General features: G+C 41.3%; 3 protein-coding genes across 3 annotated transcripts in view; all 3 read right to left on the bottom strand.

Annotated features, from left to right (window-relative positions):
* Positions 1-9: 9 nt before the first annotated feature.
* On the bottom strand, positions 10-5,782 carry LOC133421621 (uncharacterized). Its single transcript, XM_061711289.1, has 2 exons — positions 5,041-5,782; positions 10-2,631 (listed from the first exon to the last, which is right to left on the bottom strand). Exons 1-2 carry the CDS (start codon positions 5,060-5,062, stop codon positions 680-682), a joined length of 1,974 nt encoding a protein of 657 aa, XP_061567273.1. The 5' UTR covers positions 5,063-5,782; the 3' UTR covers positions 10-679.
* A 290-nt stretch (positions 5,783-6,072) lies between these two features.
* Positions 6,073-15,618, bottom strand: LOC133421622 (coiled-coil domain-containing protein 134-like). Its single transcript, XM_061711290.1, has 7 exons — positions 15,361-15,618; positions 12,376-12,506; positions 11,555-11,676; positions 10,960-11,044; positions 8,296-8,477; positions 6,861-6,932; positions 6,073-6,664 (listed from the first exon to the last, which is right to left on the bottom strand). The coding sequence occupies exons 2-7, from the start codon at positions 12,476-12,478 to the stop codon at positions 6,539-6,541; spliced, it is 690 nt and encodes a 229-aa protein (XP_061567274.1). The 5' UTR covers positions 12,479-12,506; positions 15,361-15,618; the 3' UTR covers positions 6,073-6,538.
* A 654-nt stretch (positions 15,619-16,272) lies between these two features.
* The window catches only part of LOC133421566 (meiosis inhibitor protein 1), a 70,004-nt gene continuing 66,151 nt past the window's right edge, over positions 16,273-20,125 (bottom strand). Inside the window, 2 exon segments of the mRNA XM_061711219.1 lie at positions 16,273-16,627; positions 18,081-18,202. Of these exon segments, the coding sequence (XP_061567203.1) occupies positions 16,570-16,627; positions 18,081-18,202 (180 nt within the window). The 3' untranslated portion in view covers positions 16,273-16,569.

The raw sequence follows: 20,125 nt of genomic DNA, 5'->3' as shown, positions 1-20,125 counted from the left end.
ACAATGTAATTAGTTTAATTCAATTTAATTCAAAGTCAATACAGAAATACTTATTTATCTCAGAAGGGAAATGCATTGTTTTCAATACTGTATACTTGTGTATAATGTTATGCATATGTCACCGTGTGGTACAGAGGAATGAAGACACGGTCATAAAAATAGTCTAATACAAACACCTTAAAGGGAACTTCAAAAAAGGTGTTTTTAACAAAACTGCAAAAATGCATGTAATATAGTCTCAGAAAAGATAACAAATTGAACAACCTCAATATTTATTGAAGAAAGAATGCATATAGTGTGATCTAAGTTGCAAAAACAGGACCATAACAGGTGAATACAGCTGGTAGTTGCTAAAAAAACAACTCATCTCTATTTAATATAAGAAGATTTTAAACAGTACAGAACAACCCTCCACTGTCATCTTTAAGTGCACACTCTTAGGCATTTTAAATGCTTGTCAAACCAAGTCCTTTTGTTGATTTTTCAGAACAAAACCAGGAAAACCCTTTTTTTCCCTTCCTGTAAAGGGAATAGCATTAAGTTGCAAATGTAAATATTTCCAGAAATAAATACATTTCTTATTTTCAGAGTCAGTCAGTGTTGTCATTCCTCAGCCATCATTTAAAAAAACCAAACATGAATATTATGTAATTTACTGGAAAATGACGATAGTCTCGGTTTATTTGTTCCAGTAGACTTCATAGGATTTCTTCTCCGTGTAACTGGACTCTGTTGTTGCAGTACCACATCTCACTTTTTCCTTCACCACCTTCACTACCAGACCACCAGCAAGAGCGATGCCAGCGGCAGCTTTGCCAACTTCAGCCACTGCGTTCAGAATACGAGTAGTTACTGCCACAGTGCCCCAGTGGTCTGATACTGCACTCCCAGCCACGGCTGCAGCTGTGGGACCTGCAAACCTGCACAGAGCCCCAGTAGTCCCAACGGCGACTGGGACGCTTGCAACCACCTCCTGAGCCAAGGCGTTAGCACAATGATTAGTCCCTACGTTTGCAGCCACATTTCCAACACAGGCTACTGTGTGCTGTGTTGCTGCTGAAGCCAAACTGCCCTGAGCTGCAGAAGCAGCAACTACATCTGCGGCACCTACTGCTGCGGTTTCAGCTCCACTGAGGGCTGTTGTGCTCAAAGCTGTTCCCTCCAGAGCTGCACCTAAAGCCGCCCCGGCTCCCAGAGTGCATCCCACACCAGCTGCCACTCCCACCGCAGAGGCCCCAATCACACTAACCTGGCCTAGGGCGTCTAAAGCTCCCTCCTGGGGACTTGCAGCCTCAGTACCAGCAACGACTCCTACAGAGCCCCCCATCACTCCCCCTGTCGCTGCCCCCAGAGCCACGGCAGTCTTTCCAGAGGCCGCTGCCACGATGGCTCCTACAGCTTTCCCAACACTCGTACCTCCTGCCACAGACATCCCTGCAAACTGACCTGCAGCAAAACCGACAGAATTCCCCATGAGAGATGCTCCAGCTGCAGCCGCTAAAGGTGCAGCGGCCCCAAATACCGCCCCGACCGCCATGCCTGTTGCTCCAGCAGCAACCAAAATCTTAACCTTCTCCAGCACCTTGGGAGAGAGCGCAGCTTCCCTCCTTATGCGACTCAAGGTTGAACGGAAAGACGATCGCCTGCTGACCGTCCTACTGTCACCCCGACGCACACCTCTGATCTGGTCCCTCAGCAGGCTGAAGCCACTGCCTCTGCTCTCCTCTGTCCATCTCTCCACCCTAAACTCACCCTCATTTCCTCTGGTAGAATCTAAATCACACTTTCTTCGTTTTGCAAGTTTACCCTGTTCTACCATTCTGCATTTATTTCCCTCTTCTTCACCTTCTCCTTGCTCCATCAACAGCCTCTTTTGCTCTTCTGCGATGGCGTGCTCTGCCTCCAAAAACATTGCATTAGTATAAAACCCTCTGCTAGACTGCTTTATCATCTTATCCACCTTCACCAGCAGCTCTTTAATCTGTGCTGAGTTACCGGGGTTTTTGTTGTTGAAAACATGGTATCTCCCGCCACACTTGTCAATCAGAGATTTAAGACCAGCAGGGGCAGTCTCCTGTAGATACTTTTCAATCGCAATGCCCTCCAGATCATCACCCCTGCTAAAAAGAACCACTGTGTGGTGACGGACAGCATCCTCCCCAAATATTCTGCTCAACTGAGACACAGCCTGGTTCTCATAATCTGTATATCGCCCTAGAGGCACCACGAGGAGGAAAGCATGTGGACCGGGGGCTGTGAGAGACACACATTTGGCTATTTCTGCATGAGTCTGTTCCATGCTGAGGTGTGTGTCCCCAAAGCCTGGCATGTCAACCACGACGACTCTCCTCTTCCTCCTCTGTGTAACAGCGTGGCTGTCCTTCGCTGCATCCTCTTCCTCAGTGAGCTCAGCGCTTCCAAGCTCGCAGATCTGGGTGACAGAGCTGGCACTGATCTGTGACAGGAACTGCCTGCGGCCCAAGATGGTGTTTCCAGACGCACTTTTCCCAGATCCGGTCTGCCCGATGAGGACCAGTCTGAGTTCTTCTGCCTGTCTGGTTTCGTCTTCGTTCTCACTCTCTATATCCATCGGCTCCTTTTTAACCTCCTCCTCCACTGCCGCTGGAAAAGCTGCAAAATAAATTATAATTAGATGAGAACGGGTCGAACAGCAGAACAAAGAGTAGAGATGCATGTTTTCAGTTGCCACAAGGGATGTTCTGCAAACATCACAACACATCCAATGTCTCTGTGTTGACTTGAGAAACTATTTGCTCCACTTTAAATGAATGTTGCTAATGTCAAACAGGCAGCTGCAAATTAGAGCTCCTAAATTTCAAATTTGGCAAATCTTCTTGAAGAGGTACATTCAAGTCACACTGTATTATATCACAGAATGAGTGGAAATTGCTTTAGATTTTAGTAGATCAACCTGAAATAACTTTATTGCTCAGGTTTTCTCAATTAAACAGATTGATAGATCCATATGTTTTCCTGAATTAAAAAACAATAAAATGAACATGGAAGGAAGTTGGGAAATATATACATTTATTTTCTTATTTAAAATCTGAATGCTTGTTGCTTCCCATGGAAATGTGATCAAATGCTGCCAGAATGCGCATTTATCATTATTACGGTAAAATGCACTGCAACAGGTTTGAATACAGTAAAATAAATCATTCAACATGTACATTAACTTTAAGTTCAAACAAAAGCACGGCTGGAACTACCTTTCAGAGGAAAAATGCCTTGTGTAACCATCTCGGTCAACTCAGATTAATCAGACACATTTTTATTATATTTCAGTTGTTTTTTTTAATCAAATAAGTGGTGGCGTTAGCCTTTTGAGAATCTATTCAATGTAAATGGGATACTTAGTCTTTGTGTTTGTTTGTCTCTCGTAGGAATCACAACTAATTAAATGTATTTTTCTACCAGCGTGTGAAACATAACATGACGTCACATGTCGCTTTAACCTCTGGCATCTCCAGTATTTCCTCATCAGCCAGTAAAAGGACTAAATGTTTAATTACCTGTGCTGTCACAAAACATGCACAACTTTCTCTGCTCATGTGGATTTCAGGCTGATTTAACACAACCTGTCTGTGGATCATGAATGATCACATGATCAAGTGGAAAATGTAATTTACATGTCATTTTTCATTTAAATGTCATTTCACTCCTGATCAGTAAATGTACCATTCTTTCACTGTGTACTTTGATTGGATTGGTGCTTTTCTGTATAACAACAAATTAAAACAAATTACATATGGCTCTTACAATTTCAGATTTAAAAAGAAAGAAGAATCAACATAAATCATGCAGTGGGTGCCAGACATCAACAAAGATTTAATTATCTATTTAAGGAGTGTTAAATGTTTGTTTTTGTTCACTGTGTCCAATTTTACCAACAGGCGCATTTTTAATGACGACTTTATACCCGATAATAACGGAGGCCTGGTCAAAGGACAAATGTTTCTTTTTCCTACATCTAGACCTTGACCAGTTGAGGTAAAAAAAAAAAAGAAATAAAAAACCAATTTAGATAATATTCAAAATAATGAAAGCTTGATCACAAGTTTATGAAAGTTTTTTTTTGTTTTTATTTTATTTAACATTTGCAAAAAGTATAATGATTATATATCTTCACATTATGCAATGTCAAGTTGAACATATAAAGAGTATAAATCAAATAAAATACAAAACAAAAAGCACAACATATTATAACCAGCCAGGGGGGATGAAATTATAACAAAAGCCAAAACATTTACATACATTTATGGTTTTGATTGCTTTTGAATATACAGATACTGATTGAATTCAAAATGATAGTACAAAAAGAGTTTGTTTTTTTGTGTGTAAGAATTTGGATTTGTGGATGTGGAATTTGCAAGGATAATCAACAAATTAATAATAAATGTTTCTTTTGGCTTTGCTCTAATCGTTACATGGTCAAAGACACCAAACAACACATCCTTCCAAAATAATTTGAAATCAGTTTCAATGCAACAAAAAGTACATTTTGAATCGATATTTCTTTTAAATCTTTTTACAAAGTGATCATTTGTAGGATAGAATTTATGAATTAACTTAAATGAAATTTCTTTAACTTTGTTGCTTCTTCCAGTTAATATTTTCTACATATTTATTCCAATATGGGATCACGTATGGAACTGCAGAGATATCCCTTTTAAATAAAGTTCTGATTGTTTTATTATTCTTTTAGTTTATGAAAGTTCAAGAGCTTTTGTGACCAGCATGACGTCACCAGCCTGGACGTTTCTGCAAACAAACATAAACTCAAAAGATCCGTTTATACAAGCGGCCCAACGCATAAGATAGCCGGTTAATATTATTATTACACCCGATGCTGACTTCCCACGAGGCTAAATACCTGATACCGAAAGCACAGATCCCGCTTTAATCATTTGCAGCGCAGTTAAGCTGATTAACAAACGATTTGATAATAGCATGCTATGATTAGCATGCTGCTTCCTCATCACGATAGTTGACAGTTAAATAAAAATAAAGACATCTCACCTTCGTCCTCGTCGCAAGACATTTGTCTTTTATCGTGGCTTCTTTCTTTAATGCAGTTAAAGCTTCGTTTCCATCTTCTGAATATAATACAGCTGCAGATGAGACAGTTGACCTAAACTCAAGTCAACTGTCAAAACATAAACATGATCGTTGTTGAAGAGCAGGTTCAGCTCGGTGCTGCCCCCTGCTGGCTCACCCAGGAACTGCAGGAATCACACTCGCCTCTATTGTCTTTAACGTATCAGTCACTTTATTTTGTTAAATGTGTTAACAAAATGGCTTGTTGATTCTGCAGCAATAATATTCTTTCTCTGAATATACACATAGTTTTATAACAGTCATAATTTTTTAAAATTACATCAAGTTCCATAAATCTAATCCATTTAAATATGTCCATTTCCAGCTAATCTGACAAAAATATTTAACAAAAACACAGGGCTGCAACATACTTTTATCTCTGCTTGACAGAATGAAATTATTCTTGACAACTAAAGGTACAGAAGGTAGATAGGAGGACTAATGGTTGTGATCCCCTCAGATCATGAAAAAAAGAAGTAAAAAGACATAAAAAAGTACCAGTATTCATATATATATATATATATATATATATATATATATATATATATATATATATACACATATACATATACATATACACACATACACATACACACACAGTACAGACCAAGGGTTTGGACACACTTCCCCATTTGTTTGAATGAGGTATGTCCAAACCTTTGGTCTGTACTAATATATATATATATATATATATATATATATATATATATATATATATATATATATATATATATATATATATATATATATATATATATGTCATCCTTCAAAAAAGCTAAATATGCATCTTCACAAACTGGCAGAGTAATTAGAAAGTACGTCTGCTTTTTAACTCAAACTCCCCCCTCACAAAAAAAAGAAATAAAAAAAAGTTTCTCATCAGTTAATAAAGATCAACTTAGACAAAATCAGGCCATGTTTCAGTGAAGTCAAATGTATATTCGGCAACCACACTTATTTAAAGCATATGGGTTTAATACACATTAATTCTAGACCAGACACAATACACTGGGGGTTCGCAAAGTTTGAAGTAACCTGTTGATGCCACTGCTAATGAATAATATTCCAAAATTCACTTATATAATCTTCACATGTTCAAAAACGAGTTTTCCCTTTTCTCCGCCCACCCCCTCCCGTTACTCAAAATTAGATTCCCCGATTATAAATGACTGCTGAGGACAGTGATTCAAGCCTTTGTCAGAACCTGACTAACCTTCTCTTCAGTTTTACTTTTTTCTTACACTGAGGGTTTGGGTCTTGTTTTTCCCCCGAGCACCTGGCTGCTGTACAAGTGATGACGAGTGTGGTTGTCTTCACTGCCGCCACAGTATACAAGTCAAGCCACTCCTAGTGGACTGTGTATACACTCCCTCTTCTTTGACTCCTGTTCTCTGCTCCCCACAAGCACCGAGGTGTAGCGCTATAGCTCATTGCGAGAGCGAGACATGCGAGGGCCTTTCCTGATTTCTTTCCTCTTCTCTTCCTTCCTCCTCCTCTTCTCCTCCTCTCTCAGGATCTTCTGGAACGCTTCGGCGGTGTGAAGAACCTGAAGTAGATGAGATATGCATATTTTTGCTTTCTACTATGAGAAGAAAGTGTTACTGTTTCACTATTGTTAAAGGGAGCAAAAGTATTCCTAACGGTATTACAGGATGAATTCCAGATTAAGATATATTAAATAGATGATGGATGAGCTGCCAAGAGAGATAAAATGAGAAACAATAGTCATACGTCTTACTCACATCATCCCTCTCTGTCCGATAGGGGTTTGTAAAGTCTGGAGTCTTCTCTGTGATTCCCAGCTCCTGTGACATCTGAGATTTGAGCAGCAACAGAGGGAAAGTTAGAGGATGCAGAACATGTTACTATAGGGTTACTGCGGCAAGCATGAGGGTTGAAGACACTTTCAGGGTACAAACTCCTGCTGCTTGCACTCAGAATTAATCCACTTTATAATCCTCTTGGTGCACTGCTGGAGTCACAGTATAATCCTGTTCATTAACGTATATGTTAAAGCTGAGGGAAAACATTTCAGCAGTGGTGACGTTTGAAGGACACCATAAATCATGGACGAATATTGTGACTGCATTGTCCAGAGATGTTCTTTAACCATGTTGCTGCTCCGTCATTTTCACACACCAGTCTCATGTTAATGTTGCAGCGCTCTGCTTTACTGCAGTGTTTCCGTATTTTCAGGGCATCCCCCTGCAGAGAAGTGCTCTTGTTTCAGGGTATGCTGATAACGAAATCTGCATCTAGAAAGCAGAGCATCATGCTTGGTTCATCTCCGTCAGCAAAAAAAATGATGCATCATCATATCTTGCATTTATCTGGCATGAGGGATGAATTTAAGTTTAGTTTTTTTTTTTAGCTTAGGTTTAGTTTATTGGTCCTTTCAATTCCCACAAACCCAAAGTACAAGTGTAATTCGTCGATGTTATACAAAAAAATATATATAATTTTTGGTATATATATATATATATATATATATATATATATATATATATATATATATATATATATATATATATATATATATATATATATATTCACACAATTTTAGCTAAAGACCAAGGACCAAAAGGTGTAGACTGAAGCCTAAGCTTATGACACCTACCCTTTTCACAAAAAAATGTTAACTTTTATAAACTAGTGCAATGTCATTAATAAATATCATTCCATACAGTATTTGTATAAGCAATAATACAATAGTACATACACACACGTACATATATACACACACGCATACATACATACACATGTCCATAGGTACATGCCTATGTGTATTATCCCTTTGTTTTATATTTATTAATCATTTTGAATTTATAGGTGCTTTTGAATTGTAATAACGTGCTACACATTTTCATTTCTGTTCCACAGATTAACTCCTGTCACTGAGATGCATCGTTGTTTAACGTTGGTTCTTGCCTTTGTTTTCCTGAACATAAATGTTCCCCTGAGTTCATATTGGCTAACTCTGCTTTGGAAGAATACTGTCAGGAAGTGTTTTATTGTTGATTAACTCTATCTGTTGAGTAACTCTTTCTGAGCTACAAGTTTTTTCTTTTGAGCTTTTTTTTTCTTAAAAAAACAAAACAAAAACAGCCTCACGTTAAAAGAACATTAGTGGATTGAAACAAGAGTTGCACAAACAGGACAATTAGTGCTTGCTCTTACAAGCGTGAGGACGTGTTGGTGAGATCCTCCGGTGAAAACCCCCGTCTGGTTGCAGAAGTGCAGCCCCCAGCGCAGCAGCCCACCCCAGTCGGCGTTGCGGTCGTAGTAGTGGTGCACAATACGTGGGAAACGCAGCGCCACGTCACCGAAGAATGCAGTGTTCTCTACTACATGGGAATAGGCTGCACAGAAGAGAGCAAGACAATCACTGTCTCACACATTTTAAAGATTAATCCATCATGATGATCTCAGATCAGGTGATTAAATAAATGAGAGCAAAGTTATACTCGGGAATTAATGTTTAATTTGGAATAAAGTGAAATAGATGCGAACGCAGTTCAGAGTTTCCAGAAGGCACCATGAGAACTTTATACAATCAATGGTTAATAAGGTTCAGGAGTCTAAGTTAAGATGTTAAAACTGGTATAAAAAAAGAAAAACTGAATAAAGGTAAGAAAACCAGTAGCAGATAGAGGGGATGTTTTAGTGTTCAAGAAGACAAACTGGTCAAGGGCGGCGGAGACAGAAGCTGAGGGTGAAGGACACACTTGAATCGGGAAAAGTGCACAGAAACAATTACGCTGCAATCAACCGCAGGAAGAAACTCTTCCAGGAACTAGTCCAACAGCCATTTCATTTCCACCTCAGAAATCAGGAGTTAAAGAGGAATTTCACCTTCAAACGTGACTGCAGAAGTGTTGCGGAGCTTCTCTAAAGCCAGAAACCCTTACACGGATGCCGTTTACAAGCAGGGACAGAGCGGCCTGTAATTCTCCTGGATGCTTACGTCCTTCAGTGTTTGAATATCTTCTTTAAAGTCGGCCGTGGAGTCCAATTAAATCTGCAGACTTCTGCTAAACTTTTGATCAGTCAAGCGTTCCCTGCGTTTAATATCCACCTCTCAATTTCATACATCTGAGCTTCAACATCCACAAAAAAATAATAAAATGTCCTGCAGTAATTAGGGATGTTAATAATTAATCGATTTTCGATTAATTGCCGTTATGAAATTACCCGATTAAAATTAACGATTACAATTAATCTTTTTTTTTTTTTTTTTTTTTTTTTTAATTTTTTTTTTTTTTTTTTTTTTTTTTTATCCCGGTTTTGTCCCCATTTTATCACCCAGTGCTCCTACCTAACAGTCCTGTGCATTGCCATCCTCTACCAACCCTGGGAGGGCCCTGCACTGAACTCTCCTCCTTAACCTGAGGAGTGAGCAGCTTTTTTTCACCAGACAGGGTGGGGTTTCTCCGGCCGAACGTAGCGCGTGGAAGGATCACGTTATTCCGGCCGGATCCTCCCCACCCCATCTGGCGCCCCGGTTGGCCAGAGGGGGCATGTATAGCCCAGGACTGTGTGCATGTTTTTGTGAGGGTAGCTCACATTAGCTACCCAGGGGAACACGGGGAGAACATGCAAACTCCACACAGAAAGATCCTTTCGCCAACCCCACCCAGGGTGTGGGTGCTGAAGTCATGGGGGAACTAACACGCACTTCAGCGCCCACAGCGTCCCCGGCGGGAATCGAACCCAGGACCTTCTTGGCTCTGCGTTGTTGTAACGCAGAACCATAAATCAGCCTTCACCCGGTACATACATAGGTTTCTCTAAACATCTGTCCCCGCTACAGTTTTAACTAAAAGAAAATGTGCTCCAATACAGCAGGTCTCATAATTTTATATTGAACACTGCCAAAACTCTAACTTAAAACGTAACTAGAACTTAAAATTTGCTTGACACAAATGACACTATTATGGCTGCTGCTACTACTAATAGCCTTGAAGTGCACTTTGTATTATATTCCTTGTGGTACAAAAATGTCTTTTTGTTACTTTTGTATCAAATAAATATTTGATTAAGGAATACATTAAAATGTCCTTTGTATTTTATATAAGCAAAAAAAATTATGTTTGTATCTCAGATGGGGGAAAAACGCCGCTTATCAACTAATCGATGATCGATCGATAAGGTTATCAACTATCAATTAATGAAATAATCGATAATTTGCATCCCTAGCAGTAATAGTTATTACTCTTTGTAAACAGCATTCCACAATAAAATCTGCCCAGTGAAACAGAAATACCTGCAACCCTGCAGTTATCCAGTTTAAATCATTGCCGATAAACCTCCACTCCCTTAATCTGCAGTAGATGTTGAAAAACTAGGTGACTTGTCCCTCTTTAATCATATTAGCTTATTATTTTTATGGATTCTGTTAGCTGCACAATACAAGCAAAGCAGAGGCAAAGTATAGATAAACGACTCAGTCCTTCCTCCGATTTAAAAGCTATTTGGTAACAGGAGACACGCATCGTCGTAAAACGGTGAAAATGAGGAGAATGGATGTTAAATTGCTCTGAACTATTTCAGTTTTGTATTTATATCGATCATGACATCAGTGTGGAAATAAAACTGGTTTTCTACATCTGTTACCGGGGCCAGACGCAGTGACTCGCATCAAGAAACGCTGAATTCTTTTAGGAGCGATGCACTTCGGTGAACCTGATTTGCCTAATCCGACCTGTGCCTTAGATCTCAGTGGAAGTACAAACCACCCAGGGCTGAAATAGTCTTTCACTTCTTTGGACAATCCCTGAGGTGCTTTGTGTGAAATGTTCATTTGGATAATAGGAAATGTGAGCAGTAAAAAGGGAGTCAGACCTTCTTTGATCTTGTCATCCAGGGGGAAGGGGTCATCGGGCCGCATGTTGGACGCCACCAGGATCTGTCTCGAGTCCTCCAGCACCTGCAGAAACAAGAACAGAGCTTGCAAATTCAAACATCTGCACTAATGTAGCTAAACAAGAAATCTCTGGGCCTGTTGGGAGCTCTGTGGGGCTGGACTTCCAGTAAACCCAGGGCCACTACGAGCTCACGCGATTTATCCCCATCATAATGTTTTACACACCACTTTCCATCCACAGACATCGTCTGAGATTACGGCCAATGCGGCACGAGTAAAGCGCTCCATCTTTCACACGCAGCGGTACAGAAGTGCTGACGGTGTGTTTCTGCCACCGAAGGTTGCCTGTGTCAGATGTCCTTGTGAATCCATAGATAACTGTCCGCTGGGAAAACGGGAGCCATGCAGTAAATCAAAGCTCCCAGCCAAAAAGCCAGTAAATGGCCATTTGAGCAGTTGGATTAACATCCAAATAAAAGCCAACATTAAGATAAATGTTCTGACTCTGAGGGCTGTTACTGAAGGCCTCATCCGCGCTCACGTGTGATGTGAGGGGCGCGCGCCCGCTCCTACCTTGAAAAGCCCTTTGAGCATGATGTCTATGATCTTGTACTGCTGGTTGATGTCGTTCAGCTCCACCAGATTCTTCAGTGCGTTCAGCTGATCTTTCCTCTTCGTCTCAAAGAGCCGCTTGTCTGACAAGCAGGAGGTCAGGAGGATACATGTGCAACACATGGGAGTTACAAACTCACACACACACTAAAAAAAGTCCCACTTTTAGGCCTGTGTTGAAAAAAATCGATTTTCCGATTCTAAATCGATTCTCATATTAATTCCTAAAAATCGATTCTTATGTCTAAAGATCGATTTATTTATTTTTTTTTCATCATTTTCGCCAGGTGAACTTTAATCCCAGTAGTCGGACACACAGTTTGTCATGACACTTCTGAAAAATGCCAGGTGCTTCATGGCAATATGTGTGCGTGGTGACAGAATAAATTAGATAAGCTAAAATGATTTGTTTACTGCATGAACTGTTGCAATTTCTTTCTTTTTTGCACTTTAAATGGATATTGAAAGGCCTGTTTGAGTTATTTATTTCTTAGTTATTTCACAATAATTATTGTGAAATTATTATTTCACTAGTTATTTTAGAGTCATATAATTCAGGCAACAGCTCAAAAAACATTTTAAATAACACTAAGCCAAATCAATATCGAATGGGATCGAATCGAATCATGATAATCGATTCTGAATATTAAGAATTGGAATCGAATCGATTGACATTTGAACCCAGCCCTACCCACTTGCACACCCACCTGTCACCTCAGATCACACAGAAGGCTCACATTACTGAGCGACGCACACGCAGGTGCGTTCAGACAGAAGGATACAGATCTCCAGGTTGGAGTCGTGTCGTGGTCGGTGTGTGTCGGGGTCCGCGGAGCCGAGGGCGGCGGCGGCGAGGGCCAGGAACACGGAGCCTACACTCCACATGGTCAGCAGGGGGTGGCAGAACACTCCTCTGAACACAGGGAGAGAAAACCATCAGAGCATCAAAACACATGAAAATACTATGGAAAGATGTGATCAATTCACTGATCTTCAAGAAAAACATCCTTGAAAATTAACTATTGAGCTGTTTTGTCATTTCATTTCAGACAGTGATTTCCCCCCTCATGTCAAACTCTCCCTGATAATTGTGGGACGGGTAATAGAGATGCACGCTGTGGATAAACGGTCAATATGGAACAACAGAGGGTATCTGGCACTCAAAAGGGGGCCCCTTATGTTCCCTTTAAGACACATGTGATGTCTGGCACTCGCTTAATCCCTACAGGAACTTCTACCATCGCTGCACGAGGCCGCCTCTCCTCCTCCACTGAAAACAGAGGTCTATAAAGATTTTAATTCAGTTGCAACTTCTATTTCCCCCTGAGGCTTTTTATGCATTTTGAAAGGAATTGATGAAAGTGAGAAGATCAATATAAGACCTAAATATAGGAACTAATAAAAAGGATATATAAAAAAAAACATTAGCAGGAAACAGAGGTAACGGGAAGGAAAGAATGAACAAAGCTTGATTAAAAAAAAAGTGTTGATGCATATTTTTTGCGAGGGCTCCTTCAGGGGGACTCAGCAGGCCACGAGGGTTGGAAATGTTGAACAGAGAGGGAAATTATAAGAAGCAGATGAAGGGAGGGGAGGCAAGGCATGAGTGGAAGGGCAGGGGCATTGAAGCTCTTGGAAAGAAGTGGAGTAGGGAGGCGAGATCCTGCGGGAAACCAACAGCTTTCCTGGTGAATATTTCATCCACCTTTGCATAGATGCAGCGGCAAAACTGGAAGACACAGACAGGAGAGCGAGTGCAAGACAGAGGAGGATGAGGATGAGTGCCGGGCTATGGAGAAGAATAATGAGCACGAGGGGACTGATTACTGCACAAACTGAATTAACCTTTACAAGTCGGGCTGCTGATTCTTGAATTTGAAGGACTGGGAAGTGAGCAAATGTCTCAGGGTGTGAATATTAATTCAGACCGAGTGATTCTCACTCAAATCAGACCTGGGAAGCAAACGCTCTGAGGCATCCACCACCCAACTCCCATCTTCCTTCTGTTTAACAACAGTTTCTCTTTCAAAATCCAACCTGACAGTTGCGTGGCAGCTGATCAGACGCTCGTTTTTCAGTAAAGTCGAGGCATCGCTTCTATGAGCGCATGTAAAATGAGTCCTACTTTGCAGTTTATTTCTGTGATCATTCATGTCTCTCATCCAACATTAAAAACAGGTTTCCCTGAAAAGAGCCGGAGTGATTATTACTCCGCTCCGCTACAAATCTTTAAGTGCTGGTGGAAAGCCTCAATATTTCTGTGCAACAGCCAAGGTCAGGGGACCTCGTCCCTCCTGTGACAGCAGCCCATCTATTAACGTGATGCTCTCCCGTGCATCCGAGCACACTGCCATGCGGCTCTGACAGGTATTTATGAGCAGAAAGGTTATTGCAACTGGCAGTTTAACACAGTCAACACATACTGTACATCCAGCAGCTGCTAATGTTTCCGCTCGAGAGAGCAAAGTGCTGAGACTTTGAGAACGGGAGTAAGCACTGAACGTCAATTCTATCAACATGTGTAATTGTCACTGGCAGCAAAGACATGAGACTCTAAACAATATCCATTAGCTGCAAACAAGTAACACTAATTACAAAAGGATATTTTTACATACAATAATAAAAAAAAAAATCAGAACGGTTATGACACATTAAACTGCAGAAATGATCATCTCTAAAAAAAATGACTGAGTTACTCAGAGGGAAATGAGACACATAACAGATAAAAATAAGCTCTTCTCTACAGCTGACCCAGTGATGCTCAGTATTCAGGGTGGGAGGGAACAGTTCGGATTTAGTATTTCCCTTTGGTGAGGGATGAATTGGTCATGTGGAAGACTAAAGGCAGCGAGGAGCTTACTGAACTCATGTAAGCCCACATATATATATCTCTCGGTTGTAGGTTTTCTTCTCTGCTAACAGCAATCTCTTGGGGAGGAACGGCTGAAGTTTGATTTCCTGTGTGGGAGATCCATGTTGCAGCTTTGTCTGTGAAAGTAATCTCTCGGTACCTCGTCTAATTGACATGTGCAGATGCCTCCATTCTCTGCTTGAACATGAACAGTTTTCTGCCATGCAGTGAGGATGCACTGATGACACTAACAACTGCAAGACAAAGGAAAAGGATCAGGGGGGAATCTTCAATCAAGAGCACTGGAGTCTGGACAGACTTGAATAACATTAATCTCAGCAAGTAAACTGACCCTTGAGATGGATGTAGGTCTGGAGAGGATGGAAAAGCGAGACGCTCATCAATCAGACAGACAGCTGGATGTACAGGTTGCAAGCCTGCAGTGGGAGACCTGAGGTTCAAGGACTGAAACTTCACTCCTCTCTCTCTATCTCTCTCTGCTTGCACTTCCCTCCATCATTCATGCAAAGGCAAACCCACGGACATGCGCAAGGTTGATGATGCTGGCTCAGTCTGGATGCAGACTTGTCATTAATTACAAGATGTCTTAATTGATCTCGTGTCCCCTCCCTGACCCGAGTTGATTGCAGCCACACCAGTACACTTTCATCTAACGACTGAAATTACGCACATCATATATAAATTGTGATGTAACACCATGCACATTAGTAATAACCCCCAACTCTACAATAATACATATAATTATTCCAGCCAGACTTCCTCAAGCCTGCAGCTTTTGGGAATAATAAAAGTATGTGATCACATCTGGATGTCACCCCCTCCCCTCCAGGATCCCTGCACGGCGGATCGGAGAGGATCCAGCTCTGGACATCATGACAACTTGAGCTCCACTCACCGCGCCGTGGCGAGAGACGGCAGCGCCAAAAGGGCAGCGATTAGCGGGAAGCGTTTGCTCGGGAGTAGAGCCGCTTTAACCGCGCTGTATTCCTGCTGGATCTGCTGGAAAAGTGGGCTCTCCGACTGGCAACGCGGGACAGTCGATGCAGCCCCCGGAAGATCCTCAGGTGAAAGCAGCAGAGAGGTTCATTTACATGCGGCTCTCGCTGCTCCACTCCACCAGCGCCACGATCGCACCGGCTGGTTTGTCTTGGACGAATGACAGCGAAGCGGACAGAAAAGAGCCACGCAGCAGGGCCACGTTTCCACACGGAAGACTTTAAGCGTGGCGCCAGCAGAGCCTCGGTCTGATAAACGTGATCAAATTCAAATACAGTTTGAGTCCAAAAACACTGAGTAAATGATCCATGAAAACATTAAAGGAAAGCCGAATGTTTCTTTAATGAGAATAGATTTTTAAGGTGACTGAATATCCCTTGTGAATGTTTGCAAGTTGTTATTTAGGAAAATATAACTTGAATTATTAAGTCATAAGTTAGATTTGGAAGCCACATTAGTTTAGTTTTAGTTTAGTTTATTGTTTTGCACAGTTTTAAAAATATATGGGAAATATCAAATATAAATACTATAGGTGCAGGAAGAGGCAAAACACCCTTATTTGAAGCCTCCACCGAAGTTATTAAAATGTCATGTGTTATAAAGAACACAAGATTAACATACAAAAACAAAAAGTATAACTACACAAAAGTGATGGCAAACTAATAATGCAATATATAAATAATAAAGAATAAACAACAAAAACAAAAAAATAAGTGTTTGTGAGTGTGCATGGGATATTGTTTTTACAACTTATATTATTTATATTGAATCCTGAGCAAATTAGACGGAATAAAACACATTGGTACACTTAACAATTTATTTCCCCCCTGAAATCGTCAACAAGCTAGAAACCACAACCAAACAATATTAAATATCTGTTGTAAATAAATACATAAATACAATTATGAAAAAATTAATTTTTGCCCAACATGCACATCCAACATTCAGCAAAGACTTTCTCCAAAACATCAGTAAATATAAGCTACTTTTATCAGATTACTGTTGTACTGTAACTTAAAAGTGGTAGAAACTGCATGAGAGGGATATAAAGGCATCAAAGTATAAACGAACATTAAAATGAACTGTTGAATCTGACTATCAAAGTATATCATCGTCCTGTCTTCAGGGTGAAGTCTGACATGCAGATGGTCACGTCTCCAACTTGTCTGAAGAGGCGTTAAGGAGAAATAAAGCAGCAAGACACTTTATCTGTGCAATAGCAAATCAGATTTAACAGATACAAACTTCTGGTTCCACTTGAATGTGCAAATGTATATCATGTTAAGAACTGAACTAGATTTATGGCTGTGTGATTTATGGCTCAGGTGAAGAGACTCAGTGTTCAACTGATCAACACCTGGTGATGAGTTGGCTCCAATGGTGGAGGAGGTAACCAATCAGACCTATGGCGTAGTGTGAGGGTCTCGGGAATGTCTGGCAGAGTCCCAGGTCAGAGAGAGCTTCAACTCCCATCTCTGGCGTAGCTTCAGCCATGACCTTTTACTCTGCCATCGTCCTGTCTCTCCTGTGATCTTCCATCACTCTCTGGTTTGGATCAGACACCAAACAGGAAAGGTACAGACTGCAAAGGACGGTAAGGTCTGCAGAAAAAATAACGGGGACTGATTTTCCCTCCACCAGGACACTAGGTGGAGTGTCCTGCAGACCCCTCACACAACGTTTTTCAAACTTCTCCCATCCAGTAGTTGCTACAGAGCAGTGCACATCCAAATCACCCATAAACAGAGATGGGGCTATCGCTCTGATGAATTTTCAGTAGTCACAGAGTGTCAAATACAGTATTTGCAGAGTATCTTCAAATCTGTAAACAATGGATCTGTTTTGAAGTGTGCATATTTTTTGATTGCTTTGGCCTTTTACGTTCATATATTTATTTTTGTTTTATTTTCTCTTTCAACGTCGAGAGTCAAAGTTTGCTGAATCAAATTCCTGGTTTGTTTGCACAAACCTGGTGAATAAAGTTGATTCTGATTCTGCCCAGTGGAAGACAGGAAGGGAGGACCAGAGCTGTGGCGTAAGGTGTCAGTGCCTCTTGTGACTGTAATCCCTGAACACATTGGTGGGCACCAGCGGTGAGGGATGTCATCAAGCTGAGGAAGGAGTCCCATCAGCCCGTTTGGGCCTGGGGGACTCCAGAGGAGCTGATAGGTACCGCTGGCAGAGCGGAACGCGGCTATGAGACTGGGTGAGTAAATGAAAGTCCAGTGGGAGAAAATGACTGTGTTTGAGTCACATGAAATGACAGAAGTGCTGCTACTTCAAGTAGTGACTTTGACATTACAGCAGAACCTGTTTTGTTCAACACTTTCAGTGGAAAGCACAACACAGACATTTGATACACTGGCAGGGAAAATCAATGACAGTGCGTTGCTAATGTCTCAAGTAGAACAGGGAAATCCTATCTGGTGTGGTGAGAGAATGTGTGCATGTATAATGTATCTGTGGATGTTTTCCCAGAATGTATGACCAGCAGATAGATCCTCAGATAGATAGATGCTTTGTAAACTGTGAAGTGTTGCTCATGTATAGGTGAATTCATATTAACTGCAGTATGTCACACTATACTTGAGTGTGTGATTATATTCAGGTGAAGGATACAGGATGGTGCTGGAGAGACTGGGGTTGCAGGTCTGGGCTGAAGTCTGTGGTTCCAGCGCCTCCACCATTCTCCTCACTCTAAGCTTGTGCTCGTCTGGTGTTAGTGCAACATGAGCCTCGATCTAATCAAACAGGAAGGAAAGGGACATTTTCACTGAACAGAATTAAAATGGCGATGAGATAACAAAGCTAAAGTATAAAGAAGGGCCATTTGACATATTGGAAGTTTCAGAAATCAAGTTAACCAGGTATTGAAGAGGAAGATAAGAAAATAAAACCTAAAAGTCTGAATATAAAGGAGGAGATGCAAGAGTGAAACCATGAATTCATCTGTTATAGTCCTCAGATATTTACTCTCAACTTTAAGTACACTACGGGGACAGACTCTAGACCCCGTAGCAATGTTTATGTGGCTGGATGGATATTATGCATAAGAGGTGATGTGTAAGACAGAATTTATAACAGAACATCTGTTTTTCTCTTGTTTAGCAAGCAAATACAAATATGGGTTAAGCACAGAACTTGGGGGAAGAACAAACAAAAAAAAGCAAATGTGTGTTTAAATATATATATGTACTGCTCCAAAAAAAGGGAGACACTTAACACAATGTAACTCCAAGTCAATCGTACTTCTGTGAAATCAAACTGTCCACTTAGGAAGGAATCCACTAATGGCCCTTTTCCACTAGTATCTACTCAGCGCGCTTCTACTCGCCACGCTCCCTTCTTACGCTTTTCCACTACGGGCCGAGGTGGGGTTGCAAGGTGTTTGGCATTTGCCAGAGAACACCAAGATTGGTAACTTTGCCAGTGGCGTCTTGTGCTCTTCACAGATGAAAGCAGGTTCACACTGAGCACGTGACAGACATGACAGACGAGTCTGGAGACACCGCGGAGAACGTTCTGCTGCCTGCAACATCCTCCAGCATGATGGGTTTGGGTTTGGTCAGTAATGGTGTGGGGTGGCATTTCTTTGAGAGGCCGCACAGCCCTCCATGTGTTCGCCAGAGGTGGCCTGAGTGCCATTAGGTGCAGAGATGAGATCCTCAGACCCCCATGCTGTTGGCCCTGGGTTCCTCCTAATGCAAGACGATGCTAGACCTCATGTAACTGGAGCGTGTGAGCAGTTTCTGGAAGACGAAGGCTTTGATGCTGTGGACTGGCCTGCCCGTTCCCCAGACCTGATTCCAATTGAGCACATCTGGGACATCATGTCTGGCTCCCTCCACAGACTGTGCAGGAGTTGGCGGATGCTTTAGTCCAGATCTGGGAGGAGATCCCTCAGGAGACCATCTGCTACCTCATCAGGAGCATGCCCAGTCGCTGTAGGGAGGACACACAGGCACGTGGAGGCCACACTCTACCGAGCGTGTTTTAAAGACATTGCATCAAATTTGGATCCGCCTGTATTGTGTTTTTTCCACTTTAATTTTGAGTGACTCCAAATCCAGACCTCTGCGGGTTGTTAAATTGGATTTCTATTGATCATTTTTGTGTGATTTTGTTGTCAGCACATTCAATTATGCAACGTATTTAATCAGAATATTTCATCCATTCAGATCTGGGATGTCTTATTTTGTGTTCCATATATAATTTAATGTTATATATGGTTCAGACACTGATAAGTAATTGAAAAGAGCAGTAGTAGGGAAGATGGATAATGAAGGGGAGTTAGTGGGGTGAGACCAATAGGGAACATAATGAAAAATGAAGAAGCAAGGGAAGCTGGGGTGCAAAGACAAGCAAGTGAAATAATGTATGCAAGAACTAAGGTGACAGAGTGGTGGAGTGATCAAGAGTCCTTCTGGTCTGGGTGAAGCAATTACCAGTCTGCAGGCATCAGAAATTTTGACAAGCTCAGCGTGCAGTCCAAGATGTATCGGCTTCGCCCCCACTAACCCATACCATGGCCACAGGATCTTATCTGCATACGCTTGCAGTTTGAGTCATGAAGACAAACATGAGCAAATATGTAAAAAGATGGGCTTAGACCACAAACAACCAAGGGGTAAAAATGTAAATATAATGCAAATACAAAGCCAGCA

Source organism: Cololabis saira, chromosome 21 (genome assembly GCF_033807715.1).
Source record: "Cololabis saira isolate AMF1-May2022 chromosome 21, fColSai1.1, whole genome shotgun sequence".
NCBI lineage: Eukaryota > Metazoa > Chordata > Actinopteri > Beloniformes > Belonidae > Cololabis > Cololabis saira.
This window is presented reverse-complemented; position numbering and strand designations above follow the sequence as displayed.